Source organism: Hevea brasiliensis, chromosome 16 (assembly GCF_030052815.1).
Source record: "Hevea brasiliensis isolate MT/VB/25A 57/8 chromosome 16, ASM3005281v1, whole genome shotgun sequence".
Classification (NCBI taxonomy): Eukaryota; Viridiplantae; Streptophyta; class Magnoliopsida; order Malpighiales; family Euphorbiaceae; genus Hevea; species Hevea brasiliensis.
The window spans coordinates 67,671,562-67,687,545 of record NC_079508.1 but is presented as its reverse complement, the minus strand read 5'-3'; the positions used below and the strand labels follow the sequence as shown (position 1 = coordinate 67,687,545).

Here is a 15,984-nt window from a genome sequence, read left to right as displayed (position 1 = left end):
TTTTTCACAATCAAAGCTGCAAAAGTAAGAGCAGACAGACACGGCATGTTGCAGATTTGCTTTAAGAAATCGGTCTTGCTTAACGCGTGGTTCGAGGATAGCGAGGACAATGCAATCAAAATATGACACGTACAGTGAATAATAAAGCTGGCATCCATGGGACAACATGTATTATGAAACGGTGATGTTAGCTTTCACGGCTCGTTACGGGAAATTCATTTTATTTAGTTTTTATTTTTTTTATTTCCACTCCTTTCTTTTATTTTAGTTAACTTTTTTAATTTAACAATATTTATTTAATGGAAGGGCCAATTCACTCAAAACAATATTTTGTAAGGCTTGTTTGTGGCCATGTTTAGTGATACGTACCGCAAACGGATTGGCTAATTTACTGTCCTGCTCACTACATGGGATGTGATTTCTAATTTAATAATTTCTACCCAATTGGCTATAGAAATGGGATAAATAAGCTTTTAAGATATTTTTAAGGCATATATGTCATTTTTCTTAATTAATTATTTGGGTCGGTAAGCCAGAGAATGTCCAATAAATTAAGCAATAAGATAACCAACATTTTCTTACTTACTGCCCAATCGCGCCTTATGCTTTATCTCACATGACAGTGAAATATATTTGTTTTTTGGTTACAGCAATTTCACTGGAAGGATGACCTTCACACACGCAGCCAGAATTTTAATTAAGGGCAAAATTTTTTTTAATATAAAAATTAAAAAAATTTATAAAATAAAAAATAATGAAATAATTAATTAATATTAAATATTTTTTATATAATTAAATCTGATTGAAGCTTTATAGGGAAGAAAGAAAAACCAGTCTCGAAGCGCATATTGTTTGCCGAGAAAAGCTACATGTCGTTTGCGGATGGCCGTGGTCGCTTGATGAAGGACTTGTTTTTTTTTTTTTTGAAATTTATAGTAATTGTTGAACGGCAAGTCGTGTATGGTCTTTGAGAAAAAACTGGTGAACATGACGAAATAATCTTAACCGCTCAGCGTATTCGTTTAATGATCTCAGCCGTCCAATTTCCTTCTTTGATAAAGCACCATCGTCGTCCATATGTCGCACGACCAACCATAATTTTAACTATCTTTGGTCATTAACTGAAAAAGGCGCAAAATTTTGCCCGCTCCCATATCAACAATGGCAACAGCAACGGCCGCCTTTTCTTTGTTCTCTGCGAACTCTATTTTCTCTAACAAACAGACCCCTTTTTTTCCTCTCTCTCGTCCACCTAAACGCACTCTCACTGCTTCTCAAAACCGCCCCGTTGCACGAAAATCTTCCGGTAATGGTACCGTTGCAGGTATAATTGGCGTGGGTTTGGCCTCCTTAGCGGGACCCGCCTCAGCTTCGGGTTTACCGTTGCTGGGTCAGCTCAGTGAACCCGCCAACGCATTATCTTTGCCCACTTGGGCTATTCATGTTTCCAGTGTTGTTGAGTGGTGAGTTCCCCGCTCCTTCCGTCTCGTAACGCTTCAGTTCATTTCGGGTCATTTTGTGGCGATTATTATCCTTACTTTGAGATGTTTATAGTGGGTTTCATTCGGTGTGGTCTAATCTTGGACTTTTTATTGATTTGGTTTAAATTAAGTTAGCGTAATACAGATCAACTCCTAATCTTACTGAAAAATGAACAATTGTACTCAATTTAGCTAACGTGCTGATTTTTGTTTCCATTTGGTTAATGAAAAAATAGTGACCAAATATGACACTTGTTTCAATAGTTAAACTTTCAGAAATGTGCCATGGACAATGCTTTCAACTAGCTACCTTTTTTGGGTGATTTAGGCCCGAATCATTTCTTATCATGGTATCATAGCCTGCTCTGGTTTCCATCGGCTACCTGCAAATGTTCAGTCCTGCAAGCTTCCTTCAGGGCGTGAGGTTGTCCTGCGTAAGGGCGCTTTATAGCCTTGGGCACTCTTTCCTTTGAGTTAGGTTTGGTCTATTTTCCCGCATTGGTTAGGTATGTGTTAACGTGGCCTTTATAAAGATTTTGGGCAATCGTCCTTTGAGCTAGCTTTGGGTGAGTTAGGCCTGGTCATTTTCTTATCACCTTTCCCCTATGCTTTCTCAACAACAGTACAGGATGCTTCTTCACACTTTGTTTCATTGTCTTTGTACCCTTATTTTAAATGTTTTAATGGCGAAGTGTTTGCTAACAGGATTACAGCAATGGCTTTGGTGTGGCATTATGGAGAGAAATCTGGGTTTGAAACTTGGAAGGGACTCTCTTGGGGTATGGTGAGTTACTCTGCTGAGTATTGCAAATTTGATGTCATTGTTTAGAAAATTGGATGATTGAAATCATCTTTTGATTAAATTTTACACCGTGGTGATGATTCCTAGTAGATTTATTCAGAATCAGAAGCTGTTTGCTTCATCAAAACATTCACTGCTGATAAAACGATATGTGCTTATGTATTGCGAGACTGAGAATGGCATAAAATTGCTATGGTAAGCAAAAAAAAAATGATGCAATTCAACTGGCATGCAAATCAGAATTGGTGCTTTAATTCCATTAGGTGTTTCTTCTGTAACTTCTGTTAATGTTTTTATGTATACTGATTTGTTGAGCTGCATACTTTTGAGTGCTTGCAACTCTATGTTTGTTATTTTTTATGCTATACCTTGGGTTCTTTGGGTCTCAAAACTGATGACTGAATTTGATTGTCTTCTTGATTTCTTGCCTGTTTCTCTGATTCACTTGGGTGTTGAGACAAGTAAAGAATCTGGAGTTTGAACATTTAAGAAGAATTTCCTTCTTTAGTTTTGGTATTACTGTGTCTGCCATACTTGAACTTAATATGGTGTACTCAGTTTGTTCATTTGGGGTTTTGATTTAACTACATGCCTAACATATCCTTGTCTAGGTCTGTAATTTTTGCAGTATTGTTGTAATTAAAATCTATCTGATTCTCATTTTATTTTTTTTCTAATATAATTAACAAATTTAGGTACCTCTGCTTGGTGGAGCATTTTGTGCATGTACATGGCATTTCTTTTATAATTCTGAATCTCTAGAGGTAAGAATGGTTCTTTCTTTCTACTGTGAAAAAAAAGATTTGTGTTTATAGTGACACATATTAGAAATTAATCAAATTGATTGGAATACAAGAAATGACTGACACATGAACTAATTAAATGAAAGTTTAGTCTCAGTGGTGATGCATGAGTTTGTTGTGGATAACTTTATCATACTGGGAACATGAAATTTGAGTTTTGGAAAATTCTGGTTGTCCTTGTACAGTCTGAGAACTGAACCTGAATTTTCTAGATAGTTATAAAAAATTACACTATTATTGTGTAATTTATTATTAAAACAACCTTAACATTCTGTGTAATTATTGCGCAATAAGTAGTATGTGACCTTATGTAATTGGAACAGTTGTTTCCTGGGTGGTTGACAACAAAACTAATTTCAGTCCCAATACTTAACATTGGCCATAGTACAAGCTCAATTGATGTCAATTTTTGGGCCCAGGGAACTATTGCTATGCCAGGCTGTTTTTAGACTAATAAAACCTCTTTGGTTGCTTGCTTAATATTTCTTTATGACCAACCTAACCAAACTTATCTATAAATGGCTTGAGTGCACTCTGCAGAATGGATCAGAAATAAGCATCCTTTGTATAACCACAGTGCTTTTCATGGTGTAGAAAAGGAGTTCATACTGTCATAACTCATAATACTTTTAGGGCATCTCGTATCTCATTTAGTTTATATTAAAGGTACTTATTGAATTGCATAATTTATCTATGCATGAAAGACTGCGGTTACAAGTTTGCTAGGCCCCGTTGTACTCTTTAGACCCTTCCCCAAATTTCAATCTAATCATCTCCCACAGTTGAACTAAATTTAGAGTGTTGATTTTGGTGAGTTGTAGGTGTTGGTGGCTCTTCAAGCAGCATTGACAGTGATAGGTAATGCCACAATGTGCATTGCTGCATTCCGAATATACAAATCAACAGAGGAACGTCCCAAGAATCTCTGAGAGGTTGCGGGTCAGTACGCCACACTGTGTCTGAAAATGTTGTTTCCTGTATCTGTTGTTTACTTGCAAGGTAAGGCTACCTCAGTAGAGCTCTAACAAAAAATTGAACTGATGATATTACATGAACAAACACACGCATATATATATATATATGCGTACATACATGTACATGTATAGCTGTGTATGTGTGGTGCAGTTACAGATATATACAAAACATTTTACTTGCTTGCTTTCAGATGGGATATACCATGCAGGAAACTTCACAATTCAGGACAAAAGTGGGTTCTGTGAGTTAGCTAGAACTTACAAGTAAAATGTAGTTGTCTTATTATTATTATTATTCTTTAAAATATAACTATGGGAAGGTGTAATTCTGTCCTGTGCTTGCTGGAGAATGGTTGGGAGGAGCCTCACAGTCAAAATGCCAGTTTATTTTGAGTTGTATCTATAGTATTTGATATCAACCATGATGCTAGGTGATTTTGTCAATCAAGTGGGATTGACTTGAGCCTTTGTACATGATTATTTTACATTTTCTTTGCAACTGTTTGGATTAACTAATGGAGGATTGCCGCAACTGCAGACTTTATAGTTTCTAACAGCTGTGTTTTTCTTTAAAAAAAATAATTATTGTCCTAAAATGATTCCAATTTTAAATATAATTGCTTTTTGACTGATATGCTAGCCACTGATGCATCTTATCAGACCAAAAAAAAAGCCTGAAACTTCCTTGAACTTCGCCTACGAGGATGGCGGTGCCGGTTTCCAAGTTGCCATTATGAGCTTTTGACATGATAACAGAGAAGAAGATATGGGATTATTTCTTTTAACTAATATATAAACTTGGGAGGGCTGAAGTGCAAAGCCTTTCATGGGTATTGAAAAAGAGAGTAACAATAATAATTGAGGATAACATAACTCATCAGGCGTGCTTGATCTTTGAAACTCTCTCGTTTGGACAGAATTTTGGCTAACCTTGTTCTCTCTGGTGTTTTAGTTGCCATGTACCATCGATCTGTCGTAAAATATTAGCTATAACTATGGAATTGGATTATGCTCTCAAGGTGAAGGATGATCATCTTAACTTAATGCTCAAACAAACTGGCTATTGGATTTTCCTAGCGCAAGTTTTCATTAAAATTGCACCATTAGGGATATACTGTAGACTCACTTCCTAGTTGCTGAGATATATTGATAATTTGGAATATTAAAAGAAGCAAATTATAGTATAAAATAAAGATATTAAATAATTCAAAAAATAAGTATTCAACTTTAACAAGCTCTTATAAATTTTCTATATTAATAGTAATATTTTCTGTATAGTTTAAAATCTAATCAAAATTAATACCCACCATTTGTTAATGGAAAAAACTCAATTTTTATATTGCCTCAGCTTCCACTGTATATTCCTTAATGCAAACGATAAGAAGGAAAAGCACAAGAACCTTTATATGGTGTATATTAAAGCACATGCTTAATTTGTAGAAATTAATTAATTTTTTACTACAGGCCTACGATTATAATATCAGTGAATATATACATAAATAATTAATTAGATTGCTACTGCAACAAAAAGGGGGAAAAAAAAAGCATGTCCCTTTTTTCATTCATTCGCAGGCTTCACTACTAAGGAAATACCAGAATCATTAAAGCTTTCAGTTGATACATCAACTTCCAAAATAAAAATAGAGAGAGAATCATTAATTGAAGTTTAGTTGGCATACAATATTTCATCATCATTTACCATGATAATAATAATAGCAACTTCTACTTCTAGACAAGCCCATTACATCTTATTAACATACTTGAGAAGAAGAAAATATCAGAAAAGAAATTAAAGAGTGAAGAAAGGCTCTCTTTTCTGTTTTTTTTTCTTCTCTCTCTTTCATAAATATTAGTATTCATTATTTAAAAGGACAAAGGGTAGTGGAGAAGCGATCCAAATGAGGGAATTTCTTTTGAAATTCGGACATTAAAGCCAAGTTTTCTTGGTGCAGAAGATTAGCTATCTTCCTCAACTTCTCGTTCTCTTCAACGATACTTTGGTTCTCCAAATACAGCTTCAAGTTCTTCAGCTCCATATCTCTGCCTTCCTCTTCTTGGCAACTTCTCCTGCTCATATATATATATATATATATATATAAAACAATATCAAAACATCTCTCTACCAGCATATAAAATGAACTAAAATCTTGTTTATAAGGAGCTATACCTGGCGAGTCCGAGAACTTGAATCTTAGGCTTCTTTGATCGTTGCTTTCCCTTTGCAGAGTAGGAAGGAGAAGATGGGAACTTGTCTACTCTGTTTATACACATTCTCTTCAGGGTTTCACTCGTTGTTCAACAAGAATTAGGACAAAAGAACAAGTGAGAATTGGGAGGAGAGTGGGATATGAAAGTTGCTATAAATATAGGTGTGTTATTATCCATGTGGTGGGCTGGTGGGTATGTGCTACGAGAGAGAGAGGGATTTCTCCTGTATGGTAATGATGGCAGTTGGACTCATGATTGCCAAGGGAAGCAACCCCCATATTGATCGATGAGCTAGCTCAAAAAAAAAATAAAGGAATAAGCCTAAGCGGAGATGCATATATTTATGCTCAATTCCCCCTTGTCTCTCTTCTGCTGCATATTGACTCAAACATTCAAAATAAACCAATGAAGAAATGAATCATATAGTGCTACTCATCTTCATCCCATCCCTTGGAACTGTTTTTATTAGGTAATTAAAGGAAGTTAATTAATAATTAATTGTATTATAATCATGTGGATCATCATATATAATCTTGAATCGTACATATAGCCGTTTTCTTTATGAGAGGGGATCTTTAGTGGGTGATAATGATTATGAAAACCAAGTATCTGAAAAAGTTTATTGGTAGGTTGGCCTACCTAATTTCTCAGTGATTATTTTAAGCAAGTTAAAAGATATCTCTATGTATAAATTTAATATTCAATATTAATAATTCCTAAATTTTGTGCGAGTTGTTTTCTGTCATACAGTAACCATTCAAAGCAGACTCACATAGTTGTTAAGAGATAAATGGTGGGTTTTGAGATGGCTGTCCAATGGTGAGTGTAGCATATATCTATATCCATGGATGGATAGGCTGATTACAAGTGGCTTCTCTTGGCATCACCTTGTCTTTGGGGACCCAATGAAGACATGGTAATAGGTTATCCCCTCTCTGACTTTTTAGCGTGGTGGACCATTAGAAGAAGAAGAAGTAGAAGAGTTGCATTGGCACCTTCATTCATATCCTACTCTTTCCTCACTCCACTTTTATTTACCTCATTATACTTAGTTTGAATACAAATTTTTAAGAGTCAAATGTTACATTGAGGGCCTGGAAAACCCATCAACTCCTTATTATTCTTTCCCTCTGATGACAAATGATGCTTGGACAAAAATAAATGAAAAAATGAAATATTTATTTGTTTTCCATCATGATGATGATGGTGTGTTCATCTATATGTACAATGTACTCATGAGTGATTTTATTTTAAGGGTTAATTGAAAAAAAAAATTTAATTTATCAATTTTTATAATTAGACCTTAAAGTTTACATAATTACTAATTAAATCATATGTTTGATTGATATCTCAAATTGATTCGATCATTAATATATCGTTAATATACTTAATGAGAATTTCACGTTAGTTGTCATATTATCATTAGAGAATCCATATCAAAAACTCCAAATTATTGTTAATTGCCAAAAAAAATAATGAAATTTGCTAATTTTTGCAATTAAATCATAAAATTTTTATAATTACTAATTAAACCCTCACATTTAATTGATATTTCAAATTGACCCGACCTTTAATAAACAGTTAGTATGTGATACTAAGGAGATAATTGTAATGATTTTTGTTTTAACTATTTTGGTTGGTGCTACACTTTACAAGTTTATTGATAGCAAATATTAATGGGCAATTGATTAGGGAAATGACTATTCTTTCTCCGGTGGTTTGATCCACCTTACAATGGCCGGGAGAAGGGGCTACTGACACATTTGGTTTGGCAAAGAAATACTCTTAAGGAGAAAATTACAAAGTTGGATAAGATTAACAATAAATCATTGAGAAATAGATACAGTTGAATGAAAAGTGTGATTAAAATGATACACTAATTACTAATTTGCAGAACAGAGTTAAATGTTGACAAAGACAAAAAAAAAAATTTAAAGAATGAAATAGTTTATTTAAACAAAAAAAAGTTTATTGTGCAGAGGAGGAAAATTTTGATTTTATTGTATTTTGCTCTGTTTCTAAAGTTGTATTATGTTGTTATACATATGTATAATAATAGTGAACAAATTTTGTTAATATTGGTTGGAATGTGCACAATCTTAATTTGAGATTTCTGATGTGACTTTTTCAGTAATGATATAACAGCTGATGTGAAATTTCTATTTAATATACTAACGATTTTTTTACAAATGGATTAATTAAATATACTAATGATTTTTTTTATGAACGGATTAATTATCAATCAAACATGAGGTTTTAATTGACAATTATGCAAACTTCAAGAAAAAAAAAATCAAAATTTTGGGGTTTCTTTTTTTAAAAAATTAACCCTTATTTTATTTTTTTTTCTTTTTTTCAAAGGATAATTAATGAGAGGGTTTCATATGAAAAATTAAAAATTTAAACTTTGACATGTAATAATATTTTTTAAATAACTTTTAAAATACTAAAATATGAAACAATATGAATATAAAAATATGATTATTCAATATTTTTATATGGTTAAAATAGAACTTTATTGTATTAGAAAGTTTTCATATAACCTATATGCAGTTAGCATATACTTATTTCTAGAACTGGTCCTAATTACTTTCATTAATTCCTTTTGACTTCCTATGCATGATGATCAATAATTAGCTAGTTAATGAATATGATTAATCATCCAATATACTTAACTATTATTACATGTGCAGTTGTAACAACTTCTGCAAAATCACCAAGACCCACTAATCAAATTATCATCTCACCTATAAACTCATGATACATATTGTAGAAATTAAAATCCATGATCCATAATTGATTTGTTTGGTATAACATGATTCCCGTGCTAATTTTGGCATTCTATTTTCAGAATAAATTGGGAAACAAGTTTTATCTTCAACAAACACTTTCCAATATAAGCTTACGTTAGAAATTTTTTTTTTTTATTAAGAGGATTAGGATAATGGAAGGATGTCATAATAATAAAATATTGTATATGCATATATAATTAAATACCCATATATATTTCATAAAATTCATGAGTGTATATACACACTGAAACCCTAATAATGATGGGATTTTTGAAAGGGGGGAAGAAGAGCCATAATCGAAGAGGACTAGAAGCACTCACGAGAGCTTCACTTATTTCTTCTTTTACTACCTCTACTACATAAAACAATATATGAGGCTGCATATGTGCAATAGTCAACACAGAAATGAAATTCTTCTCTTCTATCTTCTCCTCCATCTTCAAGTGCCCTAAAAAAAAAATTCTACACCATTTTGCCGTAGGTCTCACATGCATCAATTATGATGGGTGCTGTGTATAATCCCACGGATAGGTCCATCTCATCTCCACAAACCCACATAGACTGTCTCATTTAAATGTCTAATCCGATATGTGCAATGCAATTGATTGCTTTTCTTATATTGGTGTACACATTCATCATCGATCATCCTCTTTCATTCCCACCATATATCTCTTTGAATCATGCCAATTTTGATATCTATTTACCATTTTTCAACTTGTACATTATGATCATCATATATTGTATAGATAATTTTTATATGGTATACAATATTATGAGATCATAGAGGTGGATTAAGGCAGGAAGAAAACAAGCATGCGCTACAGAGAGTTTTGTTGATTGTATAGTTAAACCATATATGGCAACCAAAACAAAGTTTTATTTTAATATTTTGTGATGAGCTGAGGTCATTGATAGCCACTCATGCAAACCTCCAATATTTGCCGGCCTTCCTTGTAACACCCCTCACCTGTTTACAGTGTAACCGAGCAAGGTGTGCTACATTCGGTGCCGGAGTACCCTATCCTATCTTGTCGTGTACAATATTAATTTAATATCTTTTTAATTATATTATATCACATGTAAAATTTTTTTTTATTCCATTTCATCACATCATTTCTCATGTCAATTATTCATATACCATACCATACCATTACTCATATCTGTTTTCAAATAAAATAAACTTACATTTCATTCATATAACATTACTTATAATAATGTACAATTATATATATAATCCAAAATTTAGTTACATATCTCAATCTGATTTATTATATACAATAACCAAAATACAAAATCTAACTATACATGAGCCCTACCAAAATGACCTAGTGAGGTGACAATTTACACTATAGCAGATCTGCTCAAATCCTGTCTAGGCTCTACTGCTGCTGCTGTGGGTCTCCTGTACCTACGCGATGAAAAAATCAACGCGCTAAGCATAATACTTAGTGGTGCATAAATAAGGAAAAATAACTAAACAATTTAAAATAATTATTTCATGTATAACCTTATAAATAAATATTAATTTTCATGTATTTAAAATCTTTTACATGTTTCCTAGAACTTTGGAAGTAAATAAGCTAATAGGGATTTTTTCTGTGCATATATCTTATCTTCAGTCTTATAAAATTTATATTAATGATTTTCTCGTGTACTTATTTATATTTGAGGCTTATTGCTTTTATCTGTGCCCAAGTAACCTATGACAGACAATAAAGACTGGATACAAGGGAGTATACTAGTCAGACATCCGTATGTCTACCCAGTATACAACAGTCATATCAGGCACTAGGCCAGTGGGCAGACATAAGCCAATAATAATAAAAATTGGCACTATGGCCATCGGGCAGGCATAAAGCCAGTATAATAATCATCTTAGACATATGTTGTCTGTCAATGATTATCCCTATGGGCAGTACTGCAATATGTAGTTCCTAATTGGTATACCAATCGATCCATGCTATATAAACGAGTCTAGGCATATTTTGGGCAGAATGGTATTATTAAATATTTATAATTTCATTAATTCATGTTATTTTTATGCTTAACAATTTATTCTAATTCATTTAATCTCATATGCCTAGTTATTTTATGGACCTTTCTTTAGGTCCAGATTTGGTGCACTGCTTTTACATGGCAAATTGACTAGGATGTGGCCACTGTTTGGCCACACTCCCTTCATAGAATTTGTTCATCTATGTCTTGTCTTTGTTTTCCTTTTTGAATTATATTAATTGGAGTTTTAGAACTCAAGTTATGGTTAAATAACCATAATTTGCTTACTATCTCTTTCTGGGTCCAGAATTAGACAGATTCTGGAGTCTGTCTTTATCTAATTAATTGGACATGTCACAGTCATTTTTAGGCCTAATATTTTTCATAAAAGTTATTATCCTATGTCTTATGGTCCCTCATAAATTTTAATTACAATTTTTCAAATTTTGTAGAATTAGTTATGGCCAAATCATTAGCCTGGACTCAGGTAACCTATGTCCTCAGGGTCTAGGTTCAGGTCAGTAACTTTGACCTCTATTTTAGGGTTCTTATATTCATAGTTTGAAGACCATGTCTAAAACAAAGTTGGAACCCTATTTATTAGGGTTCTAGATCATTATGGCTCATCCCAATTAGAGTTTTCTAGTGGGAGATATGACTTAAAGTCTGTTCTGGGGTCAAGTGTAATTTGGTCAAACTCCAGGTTTTGATGTGCTAACTTTTTCTAACCATTTGACCTAGTTTCTTTGGGTTCTGGGTTTTGGTCAAAAAGACCAACATTGTAGACCTATGTCTTATAAAAATTTTGCTATTTGTTTCATCACATTTGGATTTTTATAGACCAAATTATGGCCATTTTGCCAAAACTGATCGGTTGGTCTATGTCCAAAAAATTCTGGGCAGAATTGATTATGGTCAGTTTAGTGACCTAACTTGAGTCAGTAATTTCATTTGGTTAGAGGCATTTCTGGGCTTGGTGTTTTCAATAAAAGTTGTAGTCCTATGTCTAATATTTCCAATGATATAAAATTTAGGTCATTTGGACCTGTCTAGAGGAGTTATGGCCAAATGAGCACGTTGGTCATTTTTCTGGGTTCAGTGTTTGGATATCCGGATTGGGACAGTAAATTGACCAAGATTTTGACAAAAATTGGGCAGGGTTTCTTCATGAAAAATGGTGCATTTTGAGTCTAGTTTTACCTCCAATTAGCCTCACACCAATTGGAGTCACACAACTTTAGTTATAACTCAAACAACACACTGGACTCATAAGTCTGAATTTCCTGCATAAGAGAAGCACTCCCAATATTCCATCCTCCTTACTCCCAACTATAATTTATCATTCATAACACTTCAAAATGATTAACAAACAGTCTCAACAAGATCAATCTCAAGCTGTAACACCAAGATACCAAAATTAATTAAAATCCTAACTCAAAATTTCTCAACTCATCTCTAATTCATGCATATCACATGAACTATCATCTCCAATCCATTCATACATCCCAAATACCATCATCAAACCAATTTAATTCAATTTAAACCATCAACATCATCACTTCCTTAGGGCTGTCGAATTCCATGGTGTTCATACCCATAGGTTTTATTTCAATTTGCTTACAATTTCTTACTCAATTAAAGTCCCTAACATGGAAATAAAGAGAGAGATGCATAAATAAGCACTAACCTTGTGTGAGCAGAATTTTTTCTTGGCTAATCTTCAATTTTCCTTCACCTTCTTTCTTTTTCTAGGCTGCTAAACACTTCTCCAAGAGGTGGGTTCAAGTTTTTGTGAAGGTAGCTAGGGCTTTTGGTATGAGAGAATGGAGAATTTCAAGCTAGCAAGCTTGAAAATTTTTATGGAATGGTCACCTATGGAAGTCGGCTGTTTGAGCAAGGAGAAGAGCAGATTGTTTTTCTTATTTTTGTCTTAATTTAATGACATTTATCCTCTTTTAAATTGCTTGACAATTTCCCATTGGTTAGGATTTTAATTTTATTCATTTATGACATCATGCTTATGTCATAAATGTGATTTTTATTTCATTTCCTTTCTTTTCTTTTCTACTCATTTTTAATTTAATTTTCATCACTTTTTATTCATATTTTATGTCATATAATTTATTTACTCAATTGGACAAGTTGGTTAAAAACCATCTCTGAAGACGAAATGACCAAAATATCCTCCATTTGGCTTAAGGAGCAAAAACTGTCTGTACCAATCTTAAAAATTCTCATAACCTTTTCTTGACATTCTAATGCTACCTAGGGCGCCATAACTCTTCTCTGGCATCCCAGAAATTATTTCACGGTATTCCCCTTGGGTTTAGGGCTACTAGCTGTCTTCACCGCTACTTCCCGTTAGATCACCCATCGCTAGGGCACCGGCTCATTTAACTTCATTGTATTTCATTTCTTTTATTTTTTCTTAATTTTTCTTAGTCTTTATTCAGTCAATTTATGCCTCCTCACTCTAGTTTGAGTATAGTTCCAGTCATACTGGCTGTTTGGATAGACGTTAGTTGTCAAAATAATATAATGTATGGACTACCTAAAGTGAGGGCGTTATATTCCTGCTCAAGCATCAAGAGCTATGGAGTTCCAAAAATAATAGATGACAATTAAAAAAAAAAAAAAAAATATATATATATATATATATATATATATATGTATGTATATTAGTCTGCTTCTTGAATTGGAAAACTTGCTCAATGGTCTATGGCAAGTTGGTGTTTAAAGAAAGCATCCAAAGCCCGAGTGAAATATATCCCCACTATAGACCATAAGCTGGGTTTGTCTTTGTCGGCCCATTCTCATCCTCATGGCCTAATATAAACTAGTGTCATGGTTTTTTGAATTTTATTTTGTTGACTGTGTTTTATGAGAATATGTGGTAAAAGAAAATTGAATTTTGTTTTTACTGCAAATTATGTTTTCAGTAATATAGGTTTGGTGAATTTTTATTTTATTTTTTTATTATTAAAATATATGTTGAATAAATTACAAAATTATCTTACAGTTAGTTTTATTTTTTATTTGTCGAATTTGCAATTTTTTTTTTAAATTAAAACTCTCATTGTGCTTTAATTTGTTAGAATCAAATGCTTTTTCTTTTATAATAGTGGACAACTAATGTTTGATTATTGATGGTAAAAGTACGCATTTTGATAGTAATTATAAAATTGAAAAGTACTCATGTTTTGATATTAATTATAAAATTAAGAAAAGATTGAATAGCCTTATTTTTATATAAAAAAATATTAATAATCGACTAAAATACTTTTGTTACTCTCTTGGAATACAGAAAGATGATTTAATAGATGAATGTATTGGGAATAATAATAGATAATGTTAAATTTTAAAAAATAATTAATTATTGTTTAATTTTCTAAAATAATTAAAATAAAAAAATCATAAAACATCACTCGAAATGAACAAAAGGAGCATGATTTATTAAATAGTTAATCATTATTAATTGTTATTTATAAAGATTCATTAAATACTTGTTAAGATGTAAATTAATAATAATAATCGTATTTAATGAATAAAATGTGACACTTGTTAATGATGAAATCTACACATAAGATAGTATAATGATTTGCGCTTGTTGTCCTTGCTGTAAAATTTATATTTAGTGAAGCTGATATACATATAATGATTATAATCATTAGTATGATAAAATAAAGACAAAAGATTATTTTAGCACTTAAATTATTAGTTATAAGTTAAATAAGTTCTTAAATTGATGTTGATCCAAAAAAGGTCATAAACTATTTAAAATGACACACACATATATATATATAACTTGACAGATATCAACTTATTTTAAATCAGATATTAATCACATGGTCACTAGACAACTAATAGACATTTTCCTCTTACAAAATTTGTCATCTTTTCAATTCAATGGATCCATTAGACCCATTAGGGTTTCCTTAGCTTAATTCACTACCTCCATCTCTTAGTTCCATTGGGTGAGCATGATTGAAGGGGAAATGGCCAACTCTTAAACTCTGTTCCATTGATTTGAGAAAGCAAATTTCAAGAAAGAAGAGGAGAAAGAAGGACTCTACAATTGGTTTGTTTGTGTTTCCAATGCAGTCAAGAGTTATTGAGGCCAAGTATTTCTATAATGGATGGCGTTGGCTCAACAAAATAATTAGCATGTCCTGCTTGATGCCAGGTCATTGGGTTCAAAAAATATGGATTTGCCTGGGTTGTCCTTGTTTCAGCTTGATTTCATTATTACTTCATTTTAGAGAGTATTGAAAGGTTTTGAAGGGTTCCTTTCTTCATCTAAGAACATTGCACTATATGAAATGATTATTTAAATATTTCCTTTGTTTGCCCTACTTGATGAGAATTAATTTTTATTTGTCTCTATCTGTCAAATTATTTGAGTGATTCTATTGATGGTTTGACATTGAAGATGGTGAAATTGCTGAGAATACTGAAACTACCATAGAAACTTGCCCAGAATCACAGTTGCCGTCCTTTTCTAGTGCATTCATGTATGCTCAAGTGAAGGATGTATTTAAGACAAAGATGGAACAGGATAACACTTTTGAGAAAGACAGGACGAGCATCATATTTAAAGAAATAGAAAGTATTTTAGTCGGTGAAGTAAATTCGGTGTAATTCTGTTGACATTAGAGTTAATATTACCATTTTAAATAGTTAGAGAGCTTCTTTAGATAATAAAAAATTAAAAATTTATTTAACTTTTAATGGATAATTTAAAGGTGAAAATAGCTTTTTTGCCTAAAAATAAATGTACATACATCATTTTGATATTATAATGTTTCATGGGGATGGGTGACCCAACATTGCCGGCCTATTAAGCCATTGGCTGCAAGACGAAGAATAAAGATCAATGCTATGCAAATAAAGTAACATAAAATTTGTTTGATATTATTATTTTAACATATA

General features: G+C 32.3%; 1 protein-coding gene and 1 long non-coding RNA gene across 4 annotated transcripts; one reads left to right on the top strand and one right to left on the bottom strand.

Moving 5' to 3' along the window:
* The first annotated feature begins 1,077 nt into the window (after positions 1-1,077).
* LOC110631861 (uncharacterized) lies at positions 1,078-4,614 on the top strand. Of its 3 annotated transcripts, none has more exons than XR_002490587.2 (5): positions 1,078-1,463; positions 2,187-2,265; positions 2,374-2,478; positions 2,979-3,047; positions 3,908-3,959. XR_002490587.2 is itself a non-coding variant. In XM_021779853.2 (4 exons), exons 1-4 carry the CDS (start codon positions 1,162-1,164, stop codon positions 4,013-4,015), a joined length of 558 nt encoding a protein of 185 aa, XP_021635545.2. In that variant the 5' UTR covers positions 1,086-1,161; the 3' UTR covers positions 4,016-4,614. The 3 variants fall into 3 exon arrangements, 1 of the variants encoding a protein (XP_021635545.2); XR_002490586.2 differs by lacking the exon at positions 2,374-2,478 and adding an exon at positions 4,252-4,614 and having other exon boundaries at positions 1,085-1,463; positions 3,908-4,085; XM_021779853.2 differs by lacking the exon at positions 2,374-2,478 and having other exon boundaries at positions 1,086-1,463; positions 3,908-4,614.
* Positions 4,615-5,687: 1,073 nt separating this feature from the next.
* LOC110631850 (uncharacterized) lies at positions 5,688-6,930 on the bottom strand. The gene is made up of 2 exons (XR_002490580.2): positions 6,228-6,930; positions 5,688-6,127 (listed from the first exon to the last, which is right to left on the bottom strand). It is a non-coding gene; the product is annotated as an uncharacterized LOC110631850 (long non-coding RNA).
* Between the last annotated feature and the right edge of the window lie 9,054 nt (positions 6,931-15,984).

Coding starts and splice junctions, on each gene's coding strand:
- LOC110631861 (XM_021779853.2), top strand. CDS start 1,162: ATGGCAACAGCAACGGCCGCCTTTTCTTTGTTCTCTGCGAACTCTATT. Junction 1,464..2,186: donor GTTTCCAGTGTTGTTGAGTG/GTGAGTTCCCCG, acceptor GTTTGCTAACAG/GATTACAGCAATGGCTTTGG. Junction 3,048..3,907: donor ATAATTCTGAATCTCTAGAG/GTAAGAATGGTT, acceptor GGTGAGTTGTAG/GTGTTGGTGGCTCTTCAAGC.